At 41.9% G+C, this 26,495-nt stretch overlaps 1 protein-coding gene across 3 annotated transcripts; it reads right to left on the reverse strand.

Moving 5' to 3' along the window:
• Window positions 1-2,096: 2,096 nt before the first annotated feature.
• On the reverse strand, window positions 2,097-25,836 carry LOC129681799 (glycine N-acyltransferase-like protein). Of its 3 annotated transcripts, XM_055613962.1 has the most exons (7): window positions 21,238-21,377; window positions 17,089-17,606; window positions 13,845-13,935; window positions 8,628-8,735; window positions 5,870-5,996; window positions 4,872-5,046; window positions 2,097-2,991 (listed from the first exon to the last, which is right to left on the reverse strand). In XM_055613962.1, the coding sequence occupies exons 3-7, from the start codon at window positions 13,920-13,922 to the stop codon at window positions 2,550-2,552; spliced, it is 930 nt and encodes a 309-aa protein (XP_055469937.1). In that variant the 5' UTR covers window positions 13,923-13,935; window positions 17,089-17,606; window positions 21,238-21,377; the 3' UTR covers window positions 2,097-2,549. The 3 variants fall into 3 exon arrangements, with proteins under 3 accessions (XP_055469937.1, XP_055469935.1, XP_055469936.1); XM_055613960.1 differs by lacking the exons at window positions 17,089-17,606; window positions 21,238-21,377 and adding an exon at window positions 25,547-25,836; XM_055613961.1 differs by lacking the exon at window positions 17,089-17,606.
• Window positions 25,837-26,495: the final 659 nt, after the last annotated feature.

The raw sequence follows: 26,495 nt of genomic DNA on the forward strand, positions 1-26,495 counted from the left end.
ATATATAGGATAAAGACCAGTTTATCTTCATAAAGATAAACTCATTATGAGATTATTCATAAATTAGCAAGATAGGGAAATAACCTAAATATCTGCTTATGGACCAATGAATAAAGGAAGTATGGCATGAAAAATACATATTACAATGTAATAATATTATCCTTTACAAGAATAAGTTCTTTTTTAAATAATTTTTATTTATTACAATTTATTCACTTTGTATACCAGCTGTAGCCCCACCTTTGTTCCCTCCTAATCCCGCCCTCCCTCTCTCCCTCATCTCCTCCCATTCCCCTTCCCCAGTCCACTGATAGTGGAGGACCTCCTCCCCACCTTCCATCTGAGCCTAGCCTATCAGGTCTCATCAGGACTGTCTTTCATAGTTTTCCTCTGTGGCCTGGTCAGGCTGCTACCCCCTCAGGGGGAGGTAATCAAAGAGCTAGCCACTGAGCTCATGTTAGAGACAGTCCCTGTTCCCCTTACTAGGGTACCCACTTGGAGACTGAGCTGCCGTGGGCTACATCTTTGCAGGGGTTCTAGGTTATATCCTTACATGGTCCTTGGTTGGACTATCAGTCTCAGAAAAGACCCCTAGGCCAAGATTTTTTGGTTTTGTTCTCCTCCTTGTGGAGCTCCAGACCCTTTCAGGTCTTTCTTTCTTTCTAAAGATTTATTTATTATTTATATAGTATTCTGCTTGCATGCCAGAAGAGGGCACCAGATCTCATTATAAATGGTTATGAGCCACCATGTGGCTGCTGGGAATTGAACTCAGTATCTTTGGAGAAACAGCCAGTATTCTTAACCTCTGAGCTATCACTCCAGCCTCAAGAACAAGTTCTTGCCATTTTCCATAAAGTGAATGAGCTTGGGTGGTGTACCTGGTGGGAGAAGCTGGGCAGAGAAAAACTAACACAAATTCACTTATATGTGTGTTGGGGGTTGCTCGGAAGCTTTATTATTTTTTTCTTTTTTTAATTTATTATAATTTATGTACTTTGTATCCCAGGTATAGCTCCCTCCCTTGTCCCCTCCCAATCCCGCTCACCCTCCCCCTTCTCAATGACCTTGTTTGGTCTGTTCCACCATTCCTCCCTCTCCCCCCCCTGCCCCCCCCCCGTCCCCTGATAGGGGGGGTCCTCTTCCCCTTCCATTATTTTGCTACTAATTACCAGCCCTCGTGATTTGGTTACACCTATCCTTGTTATGTAAACCCGCCTAAGACGTTTTACCTGATTAGTTGATTAAAAGCTATACCTGGGCAGTGCAAAACGGGGTAACCGTGGCTAAGGTTTCTGGGCTTTGGAGTTCAAGAGAATCACAGGAAAGAGATGGACAGGAAGAGAGGAAGGAGGAGGACTCCATGATGGGTTAGGTGGAGGAGGAACCAAGTGGGCTCGGAGACAGGACTCCAATAATGTCATGCAAAGGCTCAGATAAAGAACACAAGCAAGTATTTATAAGATTATGGATGAAGGATAGCTCAGATGAGGATGTTTAAGGAGGATGGCATTGGATGGGGGCTGGGAGGTGGATGGTGAAGTTATTGAAATGGTTTAGGTGAAATATCTGCCCGGTCCAAGATAAATAAGGCAATTATAAAATCTAACAGGTGTTTGCATCTTATTATTTGTGATAGGAGGTTAGATAATACCACCATGAGATAATCTTAGGGCTGATAATAAACATTAAATAGCCCAACACTCATTTTTTAATTTACTACAGCATATATGGAATTTAAAAGTTTTTAAAAATTCAGAAATAGAGAATAAAATGCCAGTTACCAAGGTTAGGGATGAGATGAAAAAGAGAGCATTATACCAGAGGATGACAAACTATCAGACATGTTAATAAGAAAATCTAGAGATCTGCTTATAACATGAAGACCATAACATTGAACTGTGCATGAAATTTATAATAAATGAGATTTTAGCTCAATTTCAAATCAAAATTTGGCAAGTATGTGAGGTGCTGGATTTGTGAATCTGTTTCACTCTAGAAAACATTTTTACTCTGTGTTCCCAAAGCCTCGTGTTGTACACATCTAAGATGCATGTAAATTTTCTTAAAAATTAGTCTTCCAGATAGCACACCTATCTAGTATCATATATTTATTCGTGTAATACTTAGCATGGTTGTTATAGAATGATCATAGCACTACCAGTGAAGCAATCATTTCAAAGCACCTGTCCATGAGGAGAAACCTAGCTCCGAGACAAAGCAGTGAGGGAGAAAAGCATACACTTTTCCCATGGCAGCACCACCTCTTGACAAAACATCAGGGGCAATAATCTACATGAGGATAGTAACGTGTGGCTGAATAGACATGTCACTGATATTCAGAATATAGAAAATAAAACAAAGTCTGTGGCTCAGATATGGCCATGCTAGGTCTGCTGGATTTGAAAGGTAATAAGAGGGCAGGGACCGGCTGAGCTATAATGTTGGCCATTCACACTGTTCCCCCACATCCCAAGCAATGCCCACTCTTATATTGCTCATTACAATTTTTTTTTCTCTATGTCCACCATCTATTCCTCAAGCTTTTATTATGGTGTACCCAACACAACCTTGCGTTCAACATCAGGGTTCAGAGGTTCACAGTTCCACTGATTCCAGTTACAGGGCATGGGGACATGATGCAGAGTGTGACTCATTTTCTGCATGAGCTTGTTGGCTCTTTCTGTGTGATTATACACAGGATAGCCACGTTCATGCATAACCAGCGACTGCGAATAAATGATGTGCGAGATCAGACCTTGTGCCCGGTAATCGGGAACAGTGCCTGCCATTCGGATTTCTCCAGTTTGGTCCATCAGAGCCCAGGACACAGGAGTCCCTTCAGGTCCCAGGAGACATAAGCTAGGAAAGATCTGGATACAGCGCCCAATGAATCTCTGGCTCTTCTCATTGCCTCCAAACTGCCAGAATTTATCCACCAAGGCAGCATGGGCAACATCTAGTGATGAGAGTTTAAACATCTCTTCATTGCTGGGGAGAAAAAAAAAAGAAAAAAAAGAGCAGCCCTAAATATCATGCACAGTGTGAAATACTTGTCCCTCTTCACAAGACTATCGTGAAGCACAAGAGCACCAGTGATGGCATGCACCAGTTCAGCAGTGTCTGGCTAGCCTTGTGACAGTAGGCAGCTAACCAAACTTCACGCCTCTCTGTCCTCATTCCCTTTAGAAGGGATGAGACAAGAGCCATTCTGTCAGAAGACAGAAATTAGTATTATAGGAGGTTTTGTCTCGTAAGTACCCAGGACAGTGACACCTAAGCAATTAAATCTTCACAAAAACTCAATGCTGTTCTCAACACTGCTGTGACCCACCTTCCCACTGGAAATAGACCAGATAACATCATATGGGCAAGAAAAGTGAACAAATGGAGAATAAGTACTAAAAAGTACATGCTAGCAAGCAGCAAAGCAAAACTTGAGAATCATGGAATCTGTTTGTGTGTGTGTGGTGTGTGCGTGTTTGTGTGTGTGTGTGTGTGTGTGTGTGTGACTGCATGCATATGTATAACAAAAGCAGTTAAAGAAAAATAGTCTATAAATTTGAGGAGGAGCAAGCAAGGCACAGAAGGAAAGGAGAGAAATTATATTTTCATTTCCAAAAATAGAATTTACTACATGTTTTGAGGGTCTGCCTATTGAGGATCTCTCTCTCTGTGTATGTCTCTGTTCCCCTCCCCTTTCTCTCTCCCTCTCCCCACCCTCTGAACAATACAGTAAGAATTCTTGCTCTTTTTAAATTTTTACATTTATTTCTTTATTGTTGGGAACACAATAAAGAAATAAAGAAAGATCTCTCTGTGTGGAGATCAGAGAATAACTCATTAAAAATAGGTTCTCTCCTTCCACCCTGAGGGTCGCAAGGATTGAACTCAGGTTATTACTTTTGCAGTAAGAGCCTTTGCCCACAGAGACATCTTACTCACTCAATATTCTTGTCCTTAAGGAATTATAAATATTGAGGGAGGCTTCTATCAACACATAGGTAGATATATTTTAAAAAATAAGCTGTTTCCAGCTAATAAAAGTACATTAAAGGATATGAAAGTTAGCTTTCATGATGTAAGTGGCTTTTGATGGGGTGCTCTGAAATGAAGTCTCAATGAAAATTAAATTTAAGACTATGAAGAACAATAGCAAAAAAAAAGAGAGGAAAATGTGTGAGTACTGGAAGGACAAGCAAAAAGCAAGTGTCCCACAGGCACGTGTGAACATATGAGAATCAAGTAGCAGAAGGACAGAGCTTCAGGTGGGAGGCAGATAGATGTCCAACAAGGGACAAGTGCGTGTCCTACGGGAACCACAGTGACTTTGAACTTCACCAGAGCATGCTGAGAATTAACCGATGACAGGATTAGGGAATAGTTCATCACATTAAGTGCCTGCTGCACAGAGAAGGCGAGGTCCTCAGTCTGATCCCCAGACCTCATGTTTTTTTTAAAACTGGGTATAGAAGCACAAGTCTGTAATGAGCCCTGGGGAGCTTGACACAGGTGGATTTCTGGACCTGGCTGTCCAGACAGCCAATCTGAATCAGAAAAATCCCAGTGAGAGGCCCATCAAAGAAAGAAAGCTACAAGATGGACCGTGCCCAAAGGGAAACAGTACCCGAAGTGGTCCTTTCACCTCCACACACATGTATACATACCTATAAACACATCAACATACACATATATGCAAGACAAAAAAACCTGAAAATAACTGCTTGTGGCCTTTGAGGAGATAGATCACACACAGAGTCCGTGTTATATTTTTAAAACAGTTATCCCAGAAATGAGCTGTGTAGGCAGAGAAGTTAGGGAGCTAATTTTATGAGAGATCTGAGTGAAACAGCATCTTCAATCCAACTCACATGGCACGGGGTCTGCCAGACTTATGATCTAACTTCTCTGTGCCCGCCATCAGGAAAGGAACCAGTTTCTTTGCTGTCTGGGGAATCATATAGAGAACACACTGTGTTCTCTTGACCTTGACCAGCTTGGCAGCTGCAAGACCCATTATTACTTCATGGAGGTTGGACTGTGAACCTAGAAGGAAACGCAACAGGCAACAAATAACTGTCCATGTAAGTCAAGGAAGTAGTCCAGGGATGTACACAGGATTTAGTCAGAAAACCCTGTCTCAGTTGTGTCTCTTGTGTGTCCATCCCTAAGTTATGCCCTGTGTCTCCCCTCCTCCCGCCTAAGGTACAGCAGAATATTTAAAATCCTCACTATGTCTCTATGAACAGAAAGAGCACATTAAAATAATAGCCAATCTTGTTTGAGCATGCTGTATGCACAGGCATTGATCATATGCCTCATTTAATCCTCTCATTGATTCTACATTTTAGGATCTTTTAGTATCGGAAATTTTCACATATGAGGATGCTAAGTAATAGAAGAATCATCTGCCAAAGAATCACAACTTGGAGTCAGAACATGGAAGTTCCCTGCAGTTTTAACTCCAGAGGGCATATTTGTAACCATTTTAGACATAAACCTAGGTGACCTGGCAGGAGCTCAGTGCCACAATAAGCTACTATCCTTGTACCAGGAACAGAAGACCAGAGACCAAGCTACTACTCCAATCTAGTTGTTCTGAAGGGCTCCTGAAAATATCTTCAAAATGCGTTCGGCTAACCAATACTACTCAGTTCACTGTTTCTTCTTTCTTCTGTTGAAGTCATAGCCTGCAGTATTTGAAATCTATTCCACTGTAGACAGACCAAGGAATATTCGGTTGGTTGGAACTTAGAAGTTTGTAGCAAGAGAAAAAAAGGTTGCAGGGTGAGGTGCCCAGGGCAGAGAGTGCTCCTACAGATGTGATGCAGGAGGTCCCAGCAGTCAGCACCCATCCCAGTCCCCTTACTTTGGATATGTAGATGTTGCTTCCAGTTGATGGCATCTGGTTTGCCAATACATTCCAAACAGTTCCTAGGGTCCTTAGAATAGATCTGGTAAGTGTTGGTGTGGGGATCAAGGTCGTCTGTCATCTCCTATTTGGTTGAGCAGCGTAGAAGAAATGAAACTGATTATCTCATGTAATTTCAATATAGTTTAGAATTTCATTATACTCCTTTTTTCTATTATTTTTTTAATTTATTCTTTGAAAATTTCAGGTATATACAAAGCATTGAGTCGTATTCATCCCACTCCCTCCCTCCAGCTCCTCCAGACCCCTCCCAATAGATTTCCTCTCAACTTCACATTCTCTCTCTCTCTCTCTCTTTTTCTCTTTTTAAAAAAATAACCGTTGAGTCCAATCAGTGCTGTCCAGATGAACATGGATGTGGGAACAGCCTGGCAGCGGCTCCTCTTTCCTCACCAGACATCGCCTTCAGCCAGGGCTGAGCTTCAGCAACTGCTTCCCATCCTTGCTGGAGTTTTCAAACTCAATATTGAAACCTCAGCAGAGATGTTTTCTTCACATGTCAGCACCACCCTTCAGTTATTAACATCATGAAACCAAGTGAAGTACTCCACGCAATTTATGAGAAAGTCCTTATTAAACTTTATCAAGTTTTTTCTACAAGTACCATTACAATTTTAAATCGATTAAAGATGGTTTATGGAGCATTCCTCCCTAAGTTAGTAAACCTCAGGAAAAAGAAGAAAAGTGATACCATCAAAGGCCTCATAAAGATAAGTCTTCCCATTCCAAAGAGCCTCAAAACTCTTGCATTTTTTTCTTTCTCTCTGTATGTACAGTGTGTTTGTGCAGGAATGTGGGGCGTGGTCAGAGGGTCATCTTTGAGTCCCAATCCTCACCTTCCACCTTGAGACACCTTCCACCTTGCATTGCTCATGCCAACGCAAGACTAGCTTGCCTGTGAACCTCCAGGAATTCTCCTGTCTCACAAGTCCCACTTCTCTGTAAGCATGCTGGGATTACTCACATGCACTGCTGCGTAGAGCTTTACAGGGGCTTCTGAGAATCCGAACACAGGGCAACAAGCTGGCCCAGAAAACATTTCACCCCCGAGCTATCTCTCCAGCCCATACATATATTTTCAACATGACAATATTAAAATATTGAAATTGAAAAGATGATCTTGTATTCAGATGTTTATATATACACAATAAAGCCACCCAAAAAGAAAACATGATGTCTTTAAACTCTAAAGCACAAAGCACCATTTTTCAAAAAAAAAAAAAAAAGTGTATTTCTAGCAAAATCACAACATAATTTATTCAAAAAGCTCTTCTCAATGTTAATGAATGACAGCAGGAAGTTTTTTAAGGTAAAGAAAGGAACTGAAGGACAAATACTCTGCTAGGGCAGGCTAGCACACTGTCTTTGCTGCTAGGCAACATTACAACTAACAGTCCATCTTATCAACATACTTTAAAAACAAATACCATTCTATTTTTATATTTTAAGCAAATTTAAATTTACTTTATATTGTATGCTATTTGGTGGGTTTATTTTTTAAAGGAATTCTATTGTATATGTTTAAGGCACATGTGATAGTATGAAACATAAACACATAATAATAAAATGTTTATTCCTGAAGCTAATGAGCAGAGCCATTGTCCTCCAGATCTCTGTGAGCCCCTATTTAATCCATTTACATTTGAGGTTAATATAAGAGCTTATTACTGACGTTTTCTTACTGTCTACCCCTTGTTGAAGGTGGAGAATTGATGTCTTTTACAGTTATTGACTTGATAGGTATTATTTTCATTGTGTTCATTAATATTTGCTTTATATGTTTCTATTACTCAATTCTAAGTGACTATGTGTTCACATGACCATTAAACAATAGCCATCTTGATACTTGTGAAAAATTTTGACTATGTGTCAAAGTATTCATACTCTTAAACTTTTTTATATCTTGTTCATATCAAGTATATTTTTATTCTAAAGTGAGTGTAGTCTTTTGTATGTGCCCTATACCTTGGTCTTGTGTTTTTGCTTTAAAAAATAAAATATAATAAAATCACTTAGCTACTCTACATCTTTAGATTGAGAATTTTTATTAAAATGATTTTTTAATTATTCTCTCATATATTACATCTGCAATTTCCCCTCATTTCTGTTCCCCAAGCTCTCTCCACAACTTCTTCTCTCCCACAGACCCATCCCCTTCTGCCTCCCAGGGCATCAGCCACACACGGAACAGCAAGCTATAATAAGACCAGGAACATACCATCACATCCAAGCTAGACAAGACAACCCAGTAGGAGGAAAAGGGCCCCACAAGTAGGCAAGAGAGTCAGAGCCAGCTCCCCACTCTAACTGTTAGGATTTCTATAAGAACAGTAAGTTACTCAGCCGTAACATAGTATGAAAAGGACCTACGTCAGGCACCTTACAGGCTCCAGACTCTCCATGAGCCCCCATTTAATCCATTTATACTTAGATTAAAGTAAGAGCTTATGACTGACATTTTGTCATTTATTCTTTATTTTTTTGGTTCTGATCCTATGCTCCTTTCTCCATCTCTTACCTCTCTTTGAAGTAACTCCATTTTAGAGTTCATGTGCTCATCTTGTTTACATTTAGAACAGGGACCCTGTCATCACCAGGGGTCATCTGTTTCCTTGGAGGCTACATATTTCCAGGTTTAGGTTACACACCAGCAATTGTTAACTTAGAGTCATATTCATGCCATGATGTAACTTACCTGCTCCTGAGGACGGATAAGAACTGTATTAAAGTCAGGCCACTTGTCCACCAGAGCCTTGAGATTGAATGGGTTTCCTTGGTTCATGTGGAAGACAGTCCCATAAACCTAAATATTTCAACAACTGAATGGTCAGATCTTTACAAAGGGACAGTAAAATCCTTGCTTTTGTTACCAAATGATATTGATTTCTATGAAATTAGTGTATGTAAATCATACTGTAGCTAGTTCAATCTTCAAGTAATATCTGATTAAAACTCCAAAGTAGATAGACTATCTAAGCAAAATCATAAGACTATTATAACAGTTAAATATGAAGATAAATTAAATTAGTAATAACTCAGTCTCACATCAACAAATTTTGCCCTATAAATTTCTATTTTCTGCCATATAAATATTTGCTTATATAATTTTATAAGCAATGGAATTTCCTAATGAAAATGAATTTTACATTTACTAAAGACATACATTCATGTCAATAAACAGAAATTTACATAGTGTTCCTTAACTACCCAATATTTAATACTTGGGATGAATTGCAGTTGACACATGTGATAAACTATTCAATATGCACTGTTTAGAGAGAGGCTGTTTCCAGCTACAATACATATATCTTTCTACTACCTGAGACTGGTAATATTGATTGGAAATGACTACAAGCAAAATGACTTGTCAACTCCACTCATTTTGTATGCAAACACACCAGCCTCCTTGCATTGTTTAACTTCTGCAATGTTGCACAATGATTTTTTTTTTTATAGAATTTTAAACCTGAACCGTGGAGTCTGCCATTTTGACAGATACCTTCCCTGTCTCATCAAAAGGAGCAGTGACTTGGGATTACAGGAAACTCATGTGGTTTAGTCTATGAAGGACAGTTCTGCAGGCTGTCTGAGCATCTGGGAAAGTAAATAGAATGTTATGCTATTCATATTTCTCATTCTTACACTCAGTGTAACCTTCTTGCTGTCCAGAAGAATCCAAATAGACAAGCAGTTTAAAAAATGAAACGTAAAACAACAGAGCTCACTGCCCACTGTTTTGGAAGCTTGGTGCTTGGGGGGGAGGAGGATTTTTGTGTGTTTGCTTTCTTTGTGCTGTTATAAATGGTACCTATTTTAAATTTTGGATTCCAACTATTCATTAACTGCTAATGTACACAAATACATTATGCTACTTGCAGCAGGTTAGAGCCCACCCCCAATTGCCTACCTACTGGCATGCTACAGCCTGCTAGCAACAGTGGCCAGGTCTGCCCAAGACCCTCTGTGCTCCACTTCCCCTATAAGCCCCACACCCCAGTTCCCTGGCCTGTGCCATTCCTGGAGACACAACCTGATCTGCAGCCCCTGAGACCAGCACAGATCAGGGAGCAGCAGTTTCCTGGCCTGTGCCATTTCCTGAGGGTACCCGGATCTGTGACCCATCTCTGTCCCCAGACCATCATGGATTAGAGAGCAGCAGATCTGAGGCACTGGAGACCAGTAGGGATCAGGGAGCATCAGGAAAACCAGAGGACTGAGAACATCTGAGACCATGAGCTCTGCCTACAACCCCAGAGACCTGTTACTATCCCGAATCCTTGACTTTGTTAAACTTACATCCAGAAAACTGTTTTGTAGACTCTTTTGGTGATCATGACCTCTGAGAACACACTCTATTTTACTTCCTCCCCACCCCCAATTGGGTGTTACTTTGATTTCTTTTTCTTGACTTATACACTGGTTAGGTCACCAATCTTTCATTAACTAGGATTAATAAGAATGGATACCATTGCTTAGTTATCCATCTTAAGCAAAATATTCAATTTCTTTGCTATATAGGAAGATCTTAATTGTGCATCACTCCTACATGCTTTTTTGTAAAATTGAAAAAATTCTTCCTTCCTAGTTTTCCGAGTTTCATATTTATCAAGACTATTATATTTGTCCACCTTTTTTTTTTTTTTCTGTGCCTGGTAAAGAAAACAGGAAACAAGCTAGAAACCCATCACGGAGGGCCTCTGAAAGGCTCTGCTCTGCAGATTATCAAAGCAGATGCTGAGACTTATGGCCAACTGTTGGACAATGTGCATGGAATCTTATGTAAGAAGGGGGAAATAGTAAGATCTGGAGAGAACAGGAACTCCACAAGGAGAGCAACAGAACCAGAAATTTGAACACAGGGGTCTTTCCTGAGACTAATATTCCAACCAAGGACTATGCATGGAGATAACCTAGAATCCCTGCACAGATGTAGCCCATGGCAGTTCAGTGTCCAAGTGGGTTACATAGTAATGGGAAGACGGAGTGCCTCTGACATGAACTGATTGGCCTGCTCTTTGATCACCTCCCCCTGAGAGGGGAGCAGCCTTACCAGGCCACAGAAGAAGACAATGCAGCCAACTCCTGATGAGATCTGATAGACTAAGATCAGAAGGAAGGAGAGGAGGACCTCCCCTATCAGTGGACTTGGGGAGGGGCATGCGTGAAGAAAAGGATGGGAGGGTGGGATTGGGAGGGGAGGAGGGAGAGGCTTATGGGGGGATACAAAGTGAATAAAGTGTAATTAATAAAAATAAAAAAAAATAAAGATCAAGCTTGGTGCAGTAGTGAACACCTGTGATCTAGGCACTCAGGGGGATGAGGAAGGATGACGATGAATTAAAGGCCAGCTTGGACTACTTAGTGAGATCTTATCTCAAAGTGCAACAAAAAAGACAGCCAGTCATGGTGGTTTATGGCAGTAATTCCAGCATTTTAGAGTCTGAAGCAAAAGACTGCCATGAGTTTGAGGCCAGACTAAATTACTTGCAAGTTGTAGGCTGTCAGGGCTACACTGTGAGATTCTCAGAAAACAAACCAAAAAAATGATCATATAATTTTTTAATCAGTAGTGTATGGACATAGTGATTTGTATTGATTACGCATGGAGTCAAATCTATTGTTTAAATATGTCTTGCTGTCTTGATAGTATTTTGGAGGACTTTTGCATTTATGTTAATGATGTGTATAGTTTTCTATTGGTGTACAATTTTGGTTTTGTTACCAGGGCAACTCTGAGTTCATAAAATGAGTTTAGAAGTTGTATCTGCCTAATTTTCTGTGTGGTTGGCATTATTTATTTATTTATTTTGTATGTGAAGCCATCTACCAAAAGCATTTCCTTTGTCAAAATTTTTTATATACATATGTAGGGCTATATAAACTGTATATTCGTCTTCAAAAAACTGCCAATTTGTTCTCTTCACATGACAACAGCATATCTGAAATCTATGCGTACTTTGCTAATTGCAGGACCTCCTTGTTACATTTATACTGCCCACTGGATTTTTAATGATATCTCATATTTCATTTTGGAAATATTTATCTTCTCTACTCTACACCAATTTGGGTATAACCTTATCAACATTAATAAACTTTTCCTAGAACCAGATCATAAATGGTTGATTGGATTTTCCTTAGTTTCTTTTTTTTCTCACTCAGATTCATTTGTTTCTGTTTAGATGTGTTTTGATTTTTTCCTGTTACGGTTTCCTTTACTCTGTTTGCTAGTGAGTTTGTTTGTTATATTTTTTTCTAGTTTCTGTGGTGGAAACAAACTGAGCGCCTGAGCTGGTTCTTAGGATTTGAAGTAAAAGACGTTAGTTAATGTTGTGTGCTTCCCACTAACCAGTGCTTCAGTTGCCGCTGCACCTCCACCGTCAGTCAATTAACTTAGTCTAAAATTTCCTTCTCACTTTGAAGCATGGTTTATTTAAATTTTTTTATCAATTGCAGAAAATTTGAGGATTTCCAGGTACGATGTATAATTTTACCTTTAATTCTGCGTGAGTGTATTTGTATGCATGTGCACTTGAGTGACATATGTGCATATATGCAAGCCCACATGTCTGCACAGGTGAGAGATCTGGAAGAGGACGTTGGGTGTCCTGCTCTGTCACTCTCCACCTTGTCCGCCTGAGGCAGGGTATCACACTGAATCTGGAACTACTATGAAATAGCAAGTCCCAGTGGTCCTCCTAGCTCTACAACCCAGAGCTCTGGCAATATAGGAGTACATGGCCATGCCTGGCTTTTTACTTGAGTGCTAGGAATTTCCTACTCAGGTTCTTCCACACACAGAGCAAGCACTCTTACCCTCTGAGCCATCTCCACAGACCCAAGTTCCATTACTTTTGAGAACACATTTAATATGATTTTGATAATCTTAAAATTCTAGAGTGTGTGTGTGTCATCTGTCTTGGAGATATTCTATGAACACTTGAACAGAATGTGGATTCTGCTGTTGTCAAGGATTCTTAAGCTAGGGTCAGATAGAAGGGGAGGAGGTCCTTCCCTATCAGATGACTATGGAAAGGGCATAGGGGCAGAAGAGGGAGGGTGGGTGGAACTGGGAGGAGACAAGGGAGGGGGCTGAAGTGGGGATAAAAACAGAATAAATTGTAATAAATAAATAAATAAATAAATAAATAAGATTATTAAAAAAGGATTCTTTAAGTGGCAGCTAATATACAGTGAGCTCCTAATGTTTCTTGGGGAGTCTGTTTATATACTTCCAATCACATAAATAAATGATGGAAAGAAGAGAATTAACCTTAATTATACTTGTGGGTTTCTCTTCCGTTCCACCAGCTTTGCTCTCAGGGGTTGAGCCTTCATTGCTAGGAGTGTAAATTCCAGCAGGTTTTATATTCCTAGTAATATTCTAGTCCATTTTTAATATAGATAAATAATAAAGGGAAGAAGATAATTTGTTGCTCACCCAAATTATGTGTAATTCTTTGAGAACTGGCAAAACAGGGATTGGTTCGGTATTAGTTTTGAGAAAGAATCATCTGGTTAACCTCTTGTCAGACATGTGATCGGTTAGGAAGTAGTTAACATTAATGCGCTGGTTTTCATCAACTTGCAACGCTGGGAAATACCCAGTGTTATATAAAACAGTTCCTGTGTGAGCACAAGGGACCGTCCCTGAGTTGGCAAAGATCATGTAGATCCAGTTGTCACAATGACACTCACTATGGTGTGGTCCTGCTCTGTCATAACTGGGCTCTTCTTTCCTCTTTAGTTAAATGTGTAGAGTATTCCTCCCTTGCCCTGGGGTGACAGCAACTAAATATTAGGCCACAACATGAATACCTGACCCAGAATACGGCTCAGCAACTGTTCTTTCTCTTCTCCACCTTTTTCTTAGACACTTAATAGTCCATTTACCCTGAGACTGTTCCACATTTACCTTTAAGGACTCAGGAAGGCATTTCCTCAAGGAATTCTCCAATGTCTGCAGCATCTGTGAACCTCGCAAATGGAGCATCGTGGCAGCTATCCTAAAGAGAGAATTAAGAAATGTTCAATACATCTGCTGTGAGATAGTGTCTTCTATATATGTGGTTGTTTGAATAAGAATAACCCCCCCCCCATAGGCTCATTTTTTTTTAATGCTTAGTCATTAGAGAGTGGTACTATTTAGAAGGATATGGAGGTATGGCCTTGGAGAAAGTATGCCCCTGGGGGTGGACCTTGAGGTTTCAGAAGCTCAAGCCAGGCTTAGCTCAAGCGTGGCTTAGTCTTCCTGTTCCTGCTCCTGTGGAACTGGCTGTATATCGTTCAGCTACTGCTCCAGCAGTATGTCTACCTGTAGCTGCCGTGCTCCCTGACTAAATCTCCGAAACTCTAAGAAGGCCCCAATTAAATGCTTTCCTTTGTAAGAGTTGCCATGGTAATGATGTCCCTTCATAGCAACAGAACACTAACAAAGACCATATTTGACAGGGAATAGACCCAGGAAATCTCTACAATATGATTAACAAAACAAGACCTGAAAAAAATGGCAATGCCAACTGACATGCCAACGTGGATAGAGGAATTCTCACAAGGCTTCTACCCTAGGTGAAACTCTATGGATGATCAATGGCTGGTGAGAGAGGAGGAACTAGTCTTCTCCAGTAATGAGCCTCTGGTACGTTATCCAATCCCAAGAGGTCAGCCCTAAACAAATGTGAACAAAACTATACAAACTCAGCAGGTGATGTTTATAAATTTCCATATATATGGTCATATCTGGGCATACAAATAACAACAATATAGTATTGAAGAGGATTAAGATGGGATGGGTTATCTGTGTCACTGGCACATGTTAAATGAGGTCATGGTAAAAAAGACAGTAGCCTTTAAGTCTACAGCAAAGTACCCAGATCTATGCTTGCTCGCTATCTTTCAGCCTATCTTATTAACTAAATGAAGCACGTCTTTTCTTGATATCAGCAACAAATAAAGAAAAACAAAAGGTGTTTCCTCTGAGTCCTTCTGTATAGATTATGATGATGCTATAGTGAACCATTACCAGAGTTGACTGTGTTAGAATGATCTTAGAAATTTACATATAGATAAATAGACCGATAGGTAGATAGATGGATAAATGGTAGGTAGATAGATGATGATGATAGATGGATGGATAGATAGATAGATAGATAGATAGATAGATAGATGATAAATAGCTATAGACAGTGGATAGATAGATGATCGATAGATGACAAATATTCTTTAACCTTGACCCATTTATTTGCTACATAGAAGAATTAGCAATAATTTATGTATGATAAAACTCACAAATTTTCAGTGAATAATTTTGAGTTTTTATAAATGTCTATATTTGTATAAGTAGCACTATAATAATAATGCAAACCATTTTCACACTCTCAAAATGTTCGTTTAATCTCCAAAAAGTTCTTTATCTGACTCTCTGGCCCAAGAAACCATCAGTAATTTTCTGACTCTAAAATTTTCCTTCAATTAAATGTCAATTAAATGGAATTATTTACTATCTACATATTAAATCTATACTGGAATTGTGTTGTATTTTTCAATATATGATATATTAAAATATATTTTGACACTTTTAAAATCATCAAATACAAGTTGTTGTTTTTTTATATTTCAAGAGTACATTTAATTATCAGGGAATGGAAGTCATGTATGTATGAATCAGAGTTTTTCTATCCTTTAATCTTCTAATGGATACACATGGTCTGTTATGGTTTATAGGCAGTTACTACTAAAATTATTATGCTAGTAAATGTACACATACGTGAGCATGTTTTTATTTCCAGAGTTATATGATATGTATTTGACCTTGTAAATAACTGCTTATCTTTTGTCAAAAATGAATGCACAATCTTACATAATCATTGTATGATGCAAGAGTCTCATTGGCTTTTCTCCAAAATCATCAACACATATTTATACATCCATAATCAGAAACCGTTAGTATATTTATATACTAATTTGTACAGAAGTCTGAAGCCTCAGCTCTTCACAGGGAAACATAACAGGGCTCATTACCAAGGTGGACCAAACAGTTAAGGCCAAAATATATCTTAACAGATCAATTTTCCAAAGAATGGGCAATGCTGAATTTCATCCAAACACTGTGACTCAGCAAATACAGTGGCTGAAGAAATCCTCCCAACCCAACTTTTATTCGGTAAACATCCCACTAGAAGGACCATCCTTCCCTATGTCATGTGTGTCTTCCATGTGCCCTCCTTGTTCACCCAGGACGGGGGATAAATACAGACCCTCCTAAGCTCCATTCTTTGCTTCATAAAGGATAAGCTGAACTCATTAATCAATCAGAAAGTAATTACTAACCAAACAAATCAAATTTCTCTATTCCCCCTGCTCAGCATACAGCACCTTTCCCAAAGTTGGTGCACAGCTTCCCCTGAAACAGGCAGAGCTCAGGGGTGAAATGTGCTCTGATCCATAACAGACGCTGCTGCCCATTCCATGTCCCTGCCCAAAGTTCTCTCTGACTCCGCTTATTTCTTTGTCATAAACATCTAAACTGTTCATCCTCATTAATCTTTAAGAAGATTAACCAAGTTGACCCAACTTCAGCTAATTGCTAATTTTGCCCTCATCACATGACTGAACTTTGGCCCACTCTCAGCCTGAGCCAACATTCACACACAGAAGCCTCGTTCTCGCCGTGAAGACTCTCCAGGGGCTTGTTTTCTCCACTGCAGGGGAGGAGCTGCACCTTTCAGATGCAGCTCCTAGGGTCTGACATGCCTCTTTTTCAGTCGTGCCTTCCTCCTATTTTACAATAATCCTGCACAAAAAAAAAAAATTCTCATCTCCTTACCCAAGCTTTTATTACTTCTTCTTTAAAAAAAAATACAGCGATTTTAATAGCCTCAGTAAAAATTAACTTTCTGACTAGCGTGAGAACCCAGTGTCTGTATGTTCATCCATTCACCATCCTTTCACATGTTAAATCATGGATGAATACCGAATGTTTTTGTAACGAATTAGTTATTTTGGGATTGAACAAAACTACTTGGAAAGCCCCTTCCTTCCTTGAAGTTTGATGACTAGAGTGGACCACAGAAGAGGTTGCGCGCACATTGTACGTGTGTGCCGGTGCGCACGGAGACCAGAGAGGGATGCCGAGTAACCGCAACGTTTCTCAACCTTACCTTCTTTCTTTTCATGGGTGTGAGTGTACATGTGGGCACAGTGCGGACGTGTATGCACATGCTCACAAGTACCTGTGGAGCCCAGAGACCTCGTTTGAGTCAGGGTTTCTGGCTTCTTCCCGTGGCATCTGCTGGGCTAGCCTTGTGAGCTTCAAGGGTTTCGCTTGTCCCCACGTCTCACTTTTCTATTGGCATGCTAGGATTAAGTGCCTGCTTTGTGAATTCTGGGAACATGACCTCTGGTCCTCGTGCTTGCATTTGTAGGTTCTTTATCCACTGATCCATTTCTCCAGCTCTCAGACCTCGTTTTTTGAAACAAGATGTATAAGGAAGTTCATCAATTCAGCAATGTGCTCCATTGACTCCCCTTCTCTTCCTTTCCTGTGCTAGGATTATAGATGCATGTTGTTGTGCCTGGCTTTCTATATGAGCTCTGGGGATCTGAAGACTTCATTCTTCTTCAGCAAGTTCTTAAGCAACTGAGCCATCCCTCTAGTTCCAAGGAGAGATATTTGGAGCTAAAATTGTGAACAGCAAGGTTTTTTTGTTTGTTTGTTTGTTATTTTGTTTTGGGTTTTTTGTTGTTGTTTTTTGCTATTTGTTATTGTTTGTTCATTTAACTTGTTTGAATTCAGAAAGCAGTAGATTGCTGACAAATATTTCACTCTCCTCCCAAATCTGTATCATTGGCTTCCCTGTCGTTTTGGCCATATGTGTGTTCAACTCCACTAAGGAGGAAGTTAAAGGATACTGCCAAAGAAGCCAGAGTCAGCAAGGACCAATGAGATTTGTTTATCCCTTCTGTGTTCTTATTTGCTCTTACTCTTACTCTCTCCTACTCCATGTCCATCCCTTTTCCCAAGTGCTTTCCCTGTGCATTCCACTATCCAGCATCAGACATGAAGAAGCCAGAAGAAACAATTAAGCACCACACGGTTGCATAAGGCTAAATTTCCATGACAAATAGTCAACTGCTATTGCTATAGATTTCATCATTTTAATCAATTTACTTATTGTTTGGGGGCGGGTGCATGTCATGTTCACCTGTGGAAGTCAAGAAGACAACATTTGGGTGTCAATTTTCTTCTTCTGCCATGTAAGTTCTTAACTCAGGTAATCAAGCTTGGTGGCAAGCACCTTCACCAACCGAACCATTTCACTATCCCCTGTTTCTATTTTGAAATAGCTTTCAACATGGAATTTTTTTTCTGTTACATGAAAATGTCATTATTATTTGTTCTATTACAAAGTAGCGTTTGAAATCTATTCACTTACCTTTTGCCCAGTTCTAGTATTTTCTTGAATCTTACCCCATCTTGAAATAAACCTAAGGGTCTTGTGTACACACTGTGTATGACCTAAGTAATGCAAAGCAGTATTTCTGCATTTTGATCCAATATGTCAAATTAAAATTATCAAATATTGGAAAATATAACACACTGAGTGAAATGATCGAACAAAACTTGTCATCAATGACCATGTCAAGTGTTCTGCCTGAGTCGCAGGATTTCATCAGATGTTTAACGTATATTTATAGGGACCTTGAGAGGTCTGCACGAGAACCACTAAGCAGGGCAAGGTGTTAGAAAATATGCTAGTTTCTATGATCCATGGAACCACTGCGTATCTTGTGAGAAATTATGAAAAAAAAAATCATCCTGTTGGACTTGAATAGCAGCTAGACTTTGGTGTGGAGTTTGCATAACTCAGTCTTTAAAGACAAAACCACATTTGTCCTAAATCATTTCTCTCTGTGTTCCTTCCACTTCCCTGGCAATTATAAATGGCTCTTGAGCTATTTTCAATGTCCATGAACTAACTTAGCAGCAGTTGGGCAATAAGTCCAGCTGGCTCCTTTTCTGTTTACTCTGCCTTCTAGGTCTCTGGTCACTATGTTCACAGACTTTCCTGCCTTAGTTTGACCCTCTGGAACACCGGTTCTTTTGGATGATCAAGGAGAATACATATCTGCACAGTGCTAGGATGAGTTTGCTTCTATTGGCTCCAGTGACCAAAGATCTCACTCTGTTTTTGTTTTTGTTTTTGTTTTATCTCGTTGCTTTAGTGTGTTGGGAAATGTTTGGACTAATGAATTTTCCACGTGTGATCCTTTTATCTATGTTTGCTAACCAATTACATATGGCAATGACAGTGTTTTCACTTAGTTTTAATCTCTCTATATAGAAAAGAGAGATCTTTTCTAAAAGAGGATGTATTCTTCTCTCATACAATACATCCCAATTGCAGAAACGTTTTAACTTTATAAACTGTCACTTGCCTATGGGCCACATCTGTCTCCTCTCTATCCAGAAGCAGTTCTTTGTCCTACGCTGGAACAAATACCTCTTCGCCCTCTCCTTTGCCCCACTTCTCCCTCTCCCTCTGTCTCCTGTCTTTGTCCCTTATCCCTATGCTTTGTCCCTCTGTGGCAAATACATCTTTGTGACGAGAACTTGGTCTGAGAATTTGGTCTTGGGAATCCTGAGCTGATACTTTCCTTTCAAAAAGTGTAATTTGTTATCAGATTGTGAAATTTTTGTAACTGGACAGACCTATGAATGAGAACCAACATATTATATAGGACATTGACTTCTCTGACTATTGGATAATATTAACTTTGGCCTCCAGAAATATGGCTTAGATATCATGAATATAAAAAGTAGAATAAATCACAAAAATAAAGTTTTATTTAATGACGATTCTGTCATATCTATTAAATGAAAGAATTGTGAAGTATTTACATTTATGCAAGCATTTATTTGCTCCTTTCACTTGGTGTAAGGATTCATTCTTCATTCAACACAAATACTTATGACCTCCCTCAATCTATATGTTGAAATCGTAATAGCCATCCTTTATATACTGAGAGGTGAGACTTTGGGATTAGGTCACAAGGATTTGGACACACAAAGAAGACCCCATTACTGAATCACAAAATACATTGTTCCCTTATAACATCACTGCTAGCTCTGCAATCTTGTACCTTCCAGCATCCTGAACTGTGAAAAAGGAAGCTGCTGCTGTTAATAAGCCTGCTCTATCGTGGAGTTTGGTTAGAGCAACCCAACACATCTAAGACAAAGTAGCTATTGATGGCCAACTATTGAAGAGTATGGGGATTTTTACCAGATGCCATCGTTTCCAAGTCCCAGAAGGCCTCACGATAGTAGAAGAGTATCATTCCAGGAGGCCAGTTTGACATTTAAGCTAGAAACAACTCAGAAATGGAATGCAAATAAGAAGCAAATTGGAGTTTGATATCAGACCACTGCAGGAATAATTGTGAGAACTGCTGAGCACACTGTAAACCAGCTCCTGCACGTGGTCACCCACATCCTAAAACAGAAACATGTTGTTCAACTAATATTGGGAGAAAGGGAACAGGCACACATTACTGAGCTGCCAGGGCTGGCCATGGGCAAAGTCCTCTTGCAAACGGCATTTGGAAACTCCTTATGAAACCATTTCAATGTCCGAAATTTATCCAAAGAAAACAATTCATGAAGAAAAATTCCCCATGAAAGACTATACAAAACACAGACATGTCTTCCTTTATGTACATTCATAGATATGACATAAACATTTTAAAAATAGAATCCTTAGTAATATAGATATAGTATAGATGAGGTTTTAAAATAAATATCTTTCTATGATTTTGAATTCACATGTTCTGAGGGTTAGTACCTTAGTGATTTTAGGTAGAGAGACTCATTTATCTGGATATTAGTAATCAAAATAAATCTGACTACCTTAGTGTATTATAAAATATTTGCATACAACACACACACACACACAAATAAATTCCACCTGAATTAGCACACTTCCTCCTAGTCTCGATTATATTTTCTGTCACAGACCTACAAAATAGCAAGTTTTCAGTTTCTTATTATTTGACAACTCATAGTAAGCCCTGCCTCCAATCAATCAAAAATCCCTCACAGATCCCAGCAGACTGCTCAGGATATGATGGTTGCCTAAGTTTCACTAAATAAAAAAAAACTTCCTTTTTCCCATCAAACATAATTTTCATAATCAGTGAGCTCTAATAATGTCTATCCACATCCAATAGGAATATTTTGCTTCATCTCCCTGAGTAGAAAGCCAAAGGAAGATGAGGAGCCCCGAGGGTCAGTTTGGCCCTGTCCTCACCTGCAAAGCCGTCTCCTCTTTCACCCTCTACAGATGTTGGCTGGAGAAGCAACGGCAGTAAACGGTGGCAATGAGACCAACCCTCAGAGTGCACTGACTGGGGGGTACTTTGATCGGTTTCTAGGAAGCTGTTGAGTGGAAGCTTTTACAACATGTGTACCAAGCTATGCAAACTCAAAACAGTGTGAGATCAGGCCCCTCCCTCTGGGGTCCTTGTTCCAGAATCAACTCAGAAACTTTGAAATTAGCAGTGTACATTTGAGGCTGCTTTCTAAAAGACTGGATAACTTCCTGCCCCCAGAAATCCCACTGTCACTCAGAAACTTAGCTGCAAAGCCAGCTGACCAGGAGCAAGGCAATGTGTGGTATACACATGCCATGAAATATTACTTGGCCCATAAAGGCATAAAAGTTTCATATGTGCCATAATATGGGTGAGGGTAAATATACAATCATATTAAATGAAATAAACTAGACACAGGAGAGAAACATCCTATAACTCCACTTAGGAGACCTGCATCGAGGAGGCAAATGAACAGACACAGAAGGAAGAATAGAGGTTACAAAGAAGAAGTTAGAAGTTATTGTTTAGAAGGGAAGGTGGTCATGTTAGAAAATGATATAGCTTGGGGTGTAGACGATGGGGGGTAGCCACAAAATATTGTGCATACATTTGACACTACTACACTGCACATTTATAAGAGTTAAAATGATGTTATGTGGGCTGCACAGGGGAAAGTGTTCATGCCAGTGTGCATACATATGGAGGCCAGAGGTCAGTGTTGGAGATCTTCCTCAATGGCTCTCTACCAGCAAGCCCCAGAGCTCCTCCTGTGTTCCTCTTCCCACCACTGGGATAACAAGCATGCACAGCTGTGTCTCACATTTAACTGGGTGCTGGAGATCAGGACTTAGGTCCTTGTAATTACAAGGCAAGCACTCTACCAGCAACCATCTCTCAAGTGTAAGCTTCCCAACTGAGCAACTTAGTCAACATTTTGCTGGCAGGTGCTCTGCAAGCTGTTCAGCTTTGCTAGTGCCAGGTAGGGTCCAGAAAACACAGGCAAGAGCAGCAATTTCCACACTTCACTTACCATGTGATCCTTAGCAGAGCAAAGTGTGGATGGCTTCCCAGTTATGCTTCTACACATCACTATGAACACTAAAAAATTCCTCTGAATCACAAAAACCTTGAGGTCAGTCCCTCTGGGTTCAAAATTAGATGCTGATACCCCTTAAGTGAAGCCACAGAACAATAACATCTAGCAAGAAGTCTGGGTATTAGGGTTAACTGAAAACTTTGCAATTATGTCTCAGAGAGGGAGAAGAGGGGAGCAGGAAGGAAAGAGAAGGAAGGGAAAGAAAAAAATTTTAGAGTTAATTTCAATGCTTGCCTAACAGAATTATGATACAGAAGTTCCATGATTTATTTAACCATTTTCCTGTTTTGGAAATTTATTATCATTATTATTACAATTTATTCACTTTGTATCCTGACCTCTCCCTCATCTCCTCCTGGTCCCACCATCCCCCCCCCATGTCCTTCCCCTAGACCACTGATCTCCCCTACTATCTGACCCTAGCCTATCAGGTCCCATCAGGACTGTCTGGATCCTCTTTCTCTGCAGCCTAGTGAGGCCACCTCACCAGGGGGAGTTGATCAAAGAACAGGCAACCTAGTTCATGCCAGTGACTGCACCTGCTCCCCTTACTAGGAAACCCCCATTAAGACTGAGCTGCCCATAGACTATATCTGAGCAGGGTATGGTCTAGGTACCCGCCATGCATAGTCCTTGGTTGGAGCATTAGTTTCTGCAGGCCCCAGTGGGCCCAGATTTTTTTGGCTCTGTTGGTCTCCCTATGGAGCTCCTGTTGCCTCCAGGTCTTTCTATCTCCCCCTTCTTCAATATGATTCCCTGCACTCCACCCAAAGTTTGCCTGTGAGTCTCAGCATCTGCTTCAATACCCTGCTGGGTGGAGTCTTTCAGAATCCCTCTGTAAAAGAAGATAAACAAGGACCCTAGGGAAAATGTTTAATCCTCATTCAAGAGGGCAAACCGGATAGACATCTGCAGTAGAAGAAAGGAAACTGTTTTGGAAATTTGAAAGGATGCTTTCAAAATTTACTATTATTAAAAAAAGACCAACATGAGAGGCATCTTTGTATATATTTATTTATTATTATTTTATGTGCATTTGTGTTTTACCTGCATGTCTTGTGGGGTTGTTAGATCCCCTGGAACTGGAGTGACAGACAGTTGTGAACTCCATGTGGGTGCTGGGAATTGAACCCGGGGTCCTCTGGAAGAAAAGACCACCGAGCCATCTCCCCAACCCCTGTAGTTTTATTTTTTTAATTAACAAGTAACACGCAGAATTAAGTTTTATTGTGCCCCTGTGTTGAATCACCTCGCCCGTCTCTCCTCCACCTCACCCTCTCAACCCCTCACCGTACCCTCACACACACTCCATTTTCACATCCATATCAATTGTGCTTCCTACTGCTTCCTCAACACCTTTTTCTCATTTATTTTATTCACTTTATATCCTTGTGGCCTCTTCCCTCCTCCCCTCCCAGGCCCACCCTCTCTCCCTCCTCCTTGACTCCTCTTTTCCTCAGAAAAGAGGGGCTCCTTTTCCCACCCACCCCAGTTCTTCAAGTTGCATCAGGACTGAATGTGTCCTCTTCCCTTTCCTCACACTATTCCCCAACACTCCCTACGCATCGACCTCAACACTTCTTTATCTCCTCATTTTCTCTTTTCTGATTCCGGGGCCTATAATCACACTCACCCCAGCTTATATACTTACAGACTTCATAAGCTGGGAAGAGATAAGAGAGACATGTGCCTTCTGTCTAAATCTGGATTTGTTTTTGTTTTTGTTTTGTTTTGTTTTGTTTGCTGATTCCCATATTCATTCATTTTCCTGCACATTACTTCATTTTTTTTTTACAGCGGAATGAAATTCCCACTGTATATATGTACCGCGTTTTCCTCCGTTGGCTCCATCCAGGCTCGTTCCACTCCTCTGCTGCTTTGAAGGGAGCATCAGCAGGTGTGGGTGTGCAGGTTTCTCTGTAGTAGGATAGAGAGTTCTTTGGGTATATGCGCAAAAACAGCATAGCTCGATCGCAGGAAAGTTCTACTTTTATTTGATTTTTATTTTAGAAACACACTAATTTATAGACGGGCTGTACTAGGTGGCATTGCCTCCACCAGGGGCTCAGCATTCCCCTTTCCTCGTCTCCTCACCAGCAGCTGTTGTTCTCCCTTTTCTCTATGGTAATAATTGTCACTGGAGTGAGACAAAGCCTCAAACAGTTTCAAGTTGCGTTTCCCTAGTAAATAAGAATGCTGAACAGTTTTTTTTAAATCCTCTGTGTCCATTTGTGTTTCCTCTTTTGAGAACTGTGTCTTCCTTTTCATTAGACAATTTACTGAGTGGTCCTTTGGGGGGTCAATTACTGCAGTTCTTTATATATTCTAGATGTCAATCTCTTGTCCGAGGTATAGATGGCAGAGACATTCTTCCATTCTGCAGGCTGTTGGCGAATGCGGCAGAATGTTCACTCGGTTGTCTGTCCTCCTGTTTCATGGACAAAAGGAGCAGCTTCCCTGCCAGGCATTCCAGAGCCCAGGCCTTCCCCCTCCTCTCTCCATCTGCTCTGGCCTGTTGCTTCAGTGCTTGGAGTGCAGAGGCATCTGTGGGTGCCATCTCATCCAGGGTGCTCCAGCCCCAGAACCCCCGGCCCACTCTCTCTCCCAGCAATGTCCCAGCACCTTCACACACTGACTGCAGTTAGAGACTGGGAACCCCTATGCCTCTCCAAGCCCCACACCCAGGAGCTGGCAGTGGGAAGGCTGGGTCTATGGAAGAAGGCCAGAGGCAGTAAGGTTGAAGGGGGTGGAGGTGTATGGTAGGCCCAAAGGTGCCTGAGGCAAAGCAGGGGCAGCTGAGGTGTGAGCAGCCAGGGGCTCAAAGAGCATCTGGCTGGGGAGTCAGCATTGCCCGGGGGCTGCAAAGCCCTAGAGTTCCCGCACAAAGGGCCACTAGGGGCTGAAGGGGCATGAAGGGGTCCGCCGCAGCCGGGCTGAAGCCGGGTTTGCATAGCCAAGACACTTTAAAACTACTTGCAAGGACATTTACTAGGAGGTGGTCTCGGGATCCTGAGAGGCTCTGGGGAAGGGAAGCACCTGCCCTCAACCTCTACCGCTGACACCAGCAAGCGAAGCTGCCCACTGGGTGGGTCACGGCGGACCCGCCAGGCGGAAGCTCCGGGGACAGACAGGGGATGTGGGCAGCTCACCCGTGTCTTGGCGGAACTGGTTCATGGACTGCAGGTCGATGATGTAGGGCGCGAGCCGGCTGTCCACCTGGCCCAGCACCACGCTGCCCCCGGCGCGGGGACCCGCGCGCACCACCGCCTCTATGTGGTGGCTCACCGCCGGGCTGTAGGGACGCCAGCGGCCGTGCTCGTTCAGCCATTCCCACACCACCACGGCCGAGGCCAGGAGCATGGCGAGCCCGGGGCTGCGGCGCGGCGCTGCCCGCCTCCCGGGCCCGGCCTCCTGCGCTTCCTCGGGGGCCGCCGCCTCCCGGTCTCAACCGCGCCCCTCGCCCCGCGCCCCGCGGCCGCGGGCAGCCTCAGCGGCGGCCCATGGGGGAGCCCGCAGCCGCGAAGACGCCGGGACGCCGACCCCGGGGCCGCCCGGCTCCGACCGCGCGCCGCCGGCCTGCGCCGCTGCTGCCGCTGCTCCGAGGGGTCCAGCGGCTTCATGCAAAGGCCCGGCCCCGCGCACTCGCCGCCCCGCCTTGCCAAGCCACCCGGGGGCGCGCGGCCCGAGCGCGGCGCTGCACCCGCCTCGCACCAGTTGCGCCTGGGGCTCCGCGGGCGCCGGCCAGGATCGCGCCGCTCGGTCATGCCCTCCGCCCGCTCTCTCTCTCTCTCTCTCTCTCTCTCTCTCTCTCTCTCTCTCTCTCTCCCCCTCTCTCCTCTCTCCTCTCTCCTCTCTCCTCTCTCCTCTCTCCTCTCTTCTCTCTCCTCTCTCCTCTCTCTCTTCTGAGCTCTCTCTCTCTCCCCATCCCTGCGGCTCGGCTCAGCAGCTTTCGGGACTCGCCCTTCCCCGGCAGCGCGCCAGGGCGAGCTCGCTCCCGCCCTAGTCCCCGGGTGCCGAGAGCTCGCGCACCACCCCGGTCCCAGCGGCCACCTCCAGGCCCCAACTTGGAACTTTCCGTCTGTCTGTCTGTTTTGAGCG

The sequence above is a fragment of the Psammomys obesus genome, unplaced genomic scaffold, assembly GCF_907164565.1.
Source record: "Psammomys obesus unplaced genomic scaffold, mPsaObe1.curated_primary_1811, whole genome shotgun sequence".
In the NCBI taxonomy this organism is placed as follows: Eukaryota; Metazoa; Chordata; class Mammalia; order Rodentia; family Muridae; genus Psammomys; species Psammomys obesus.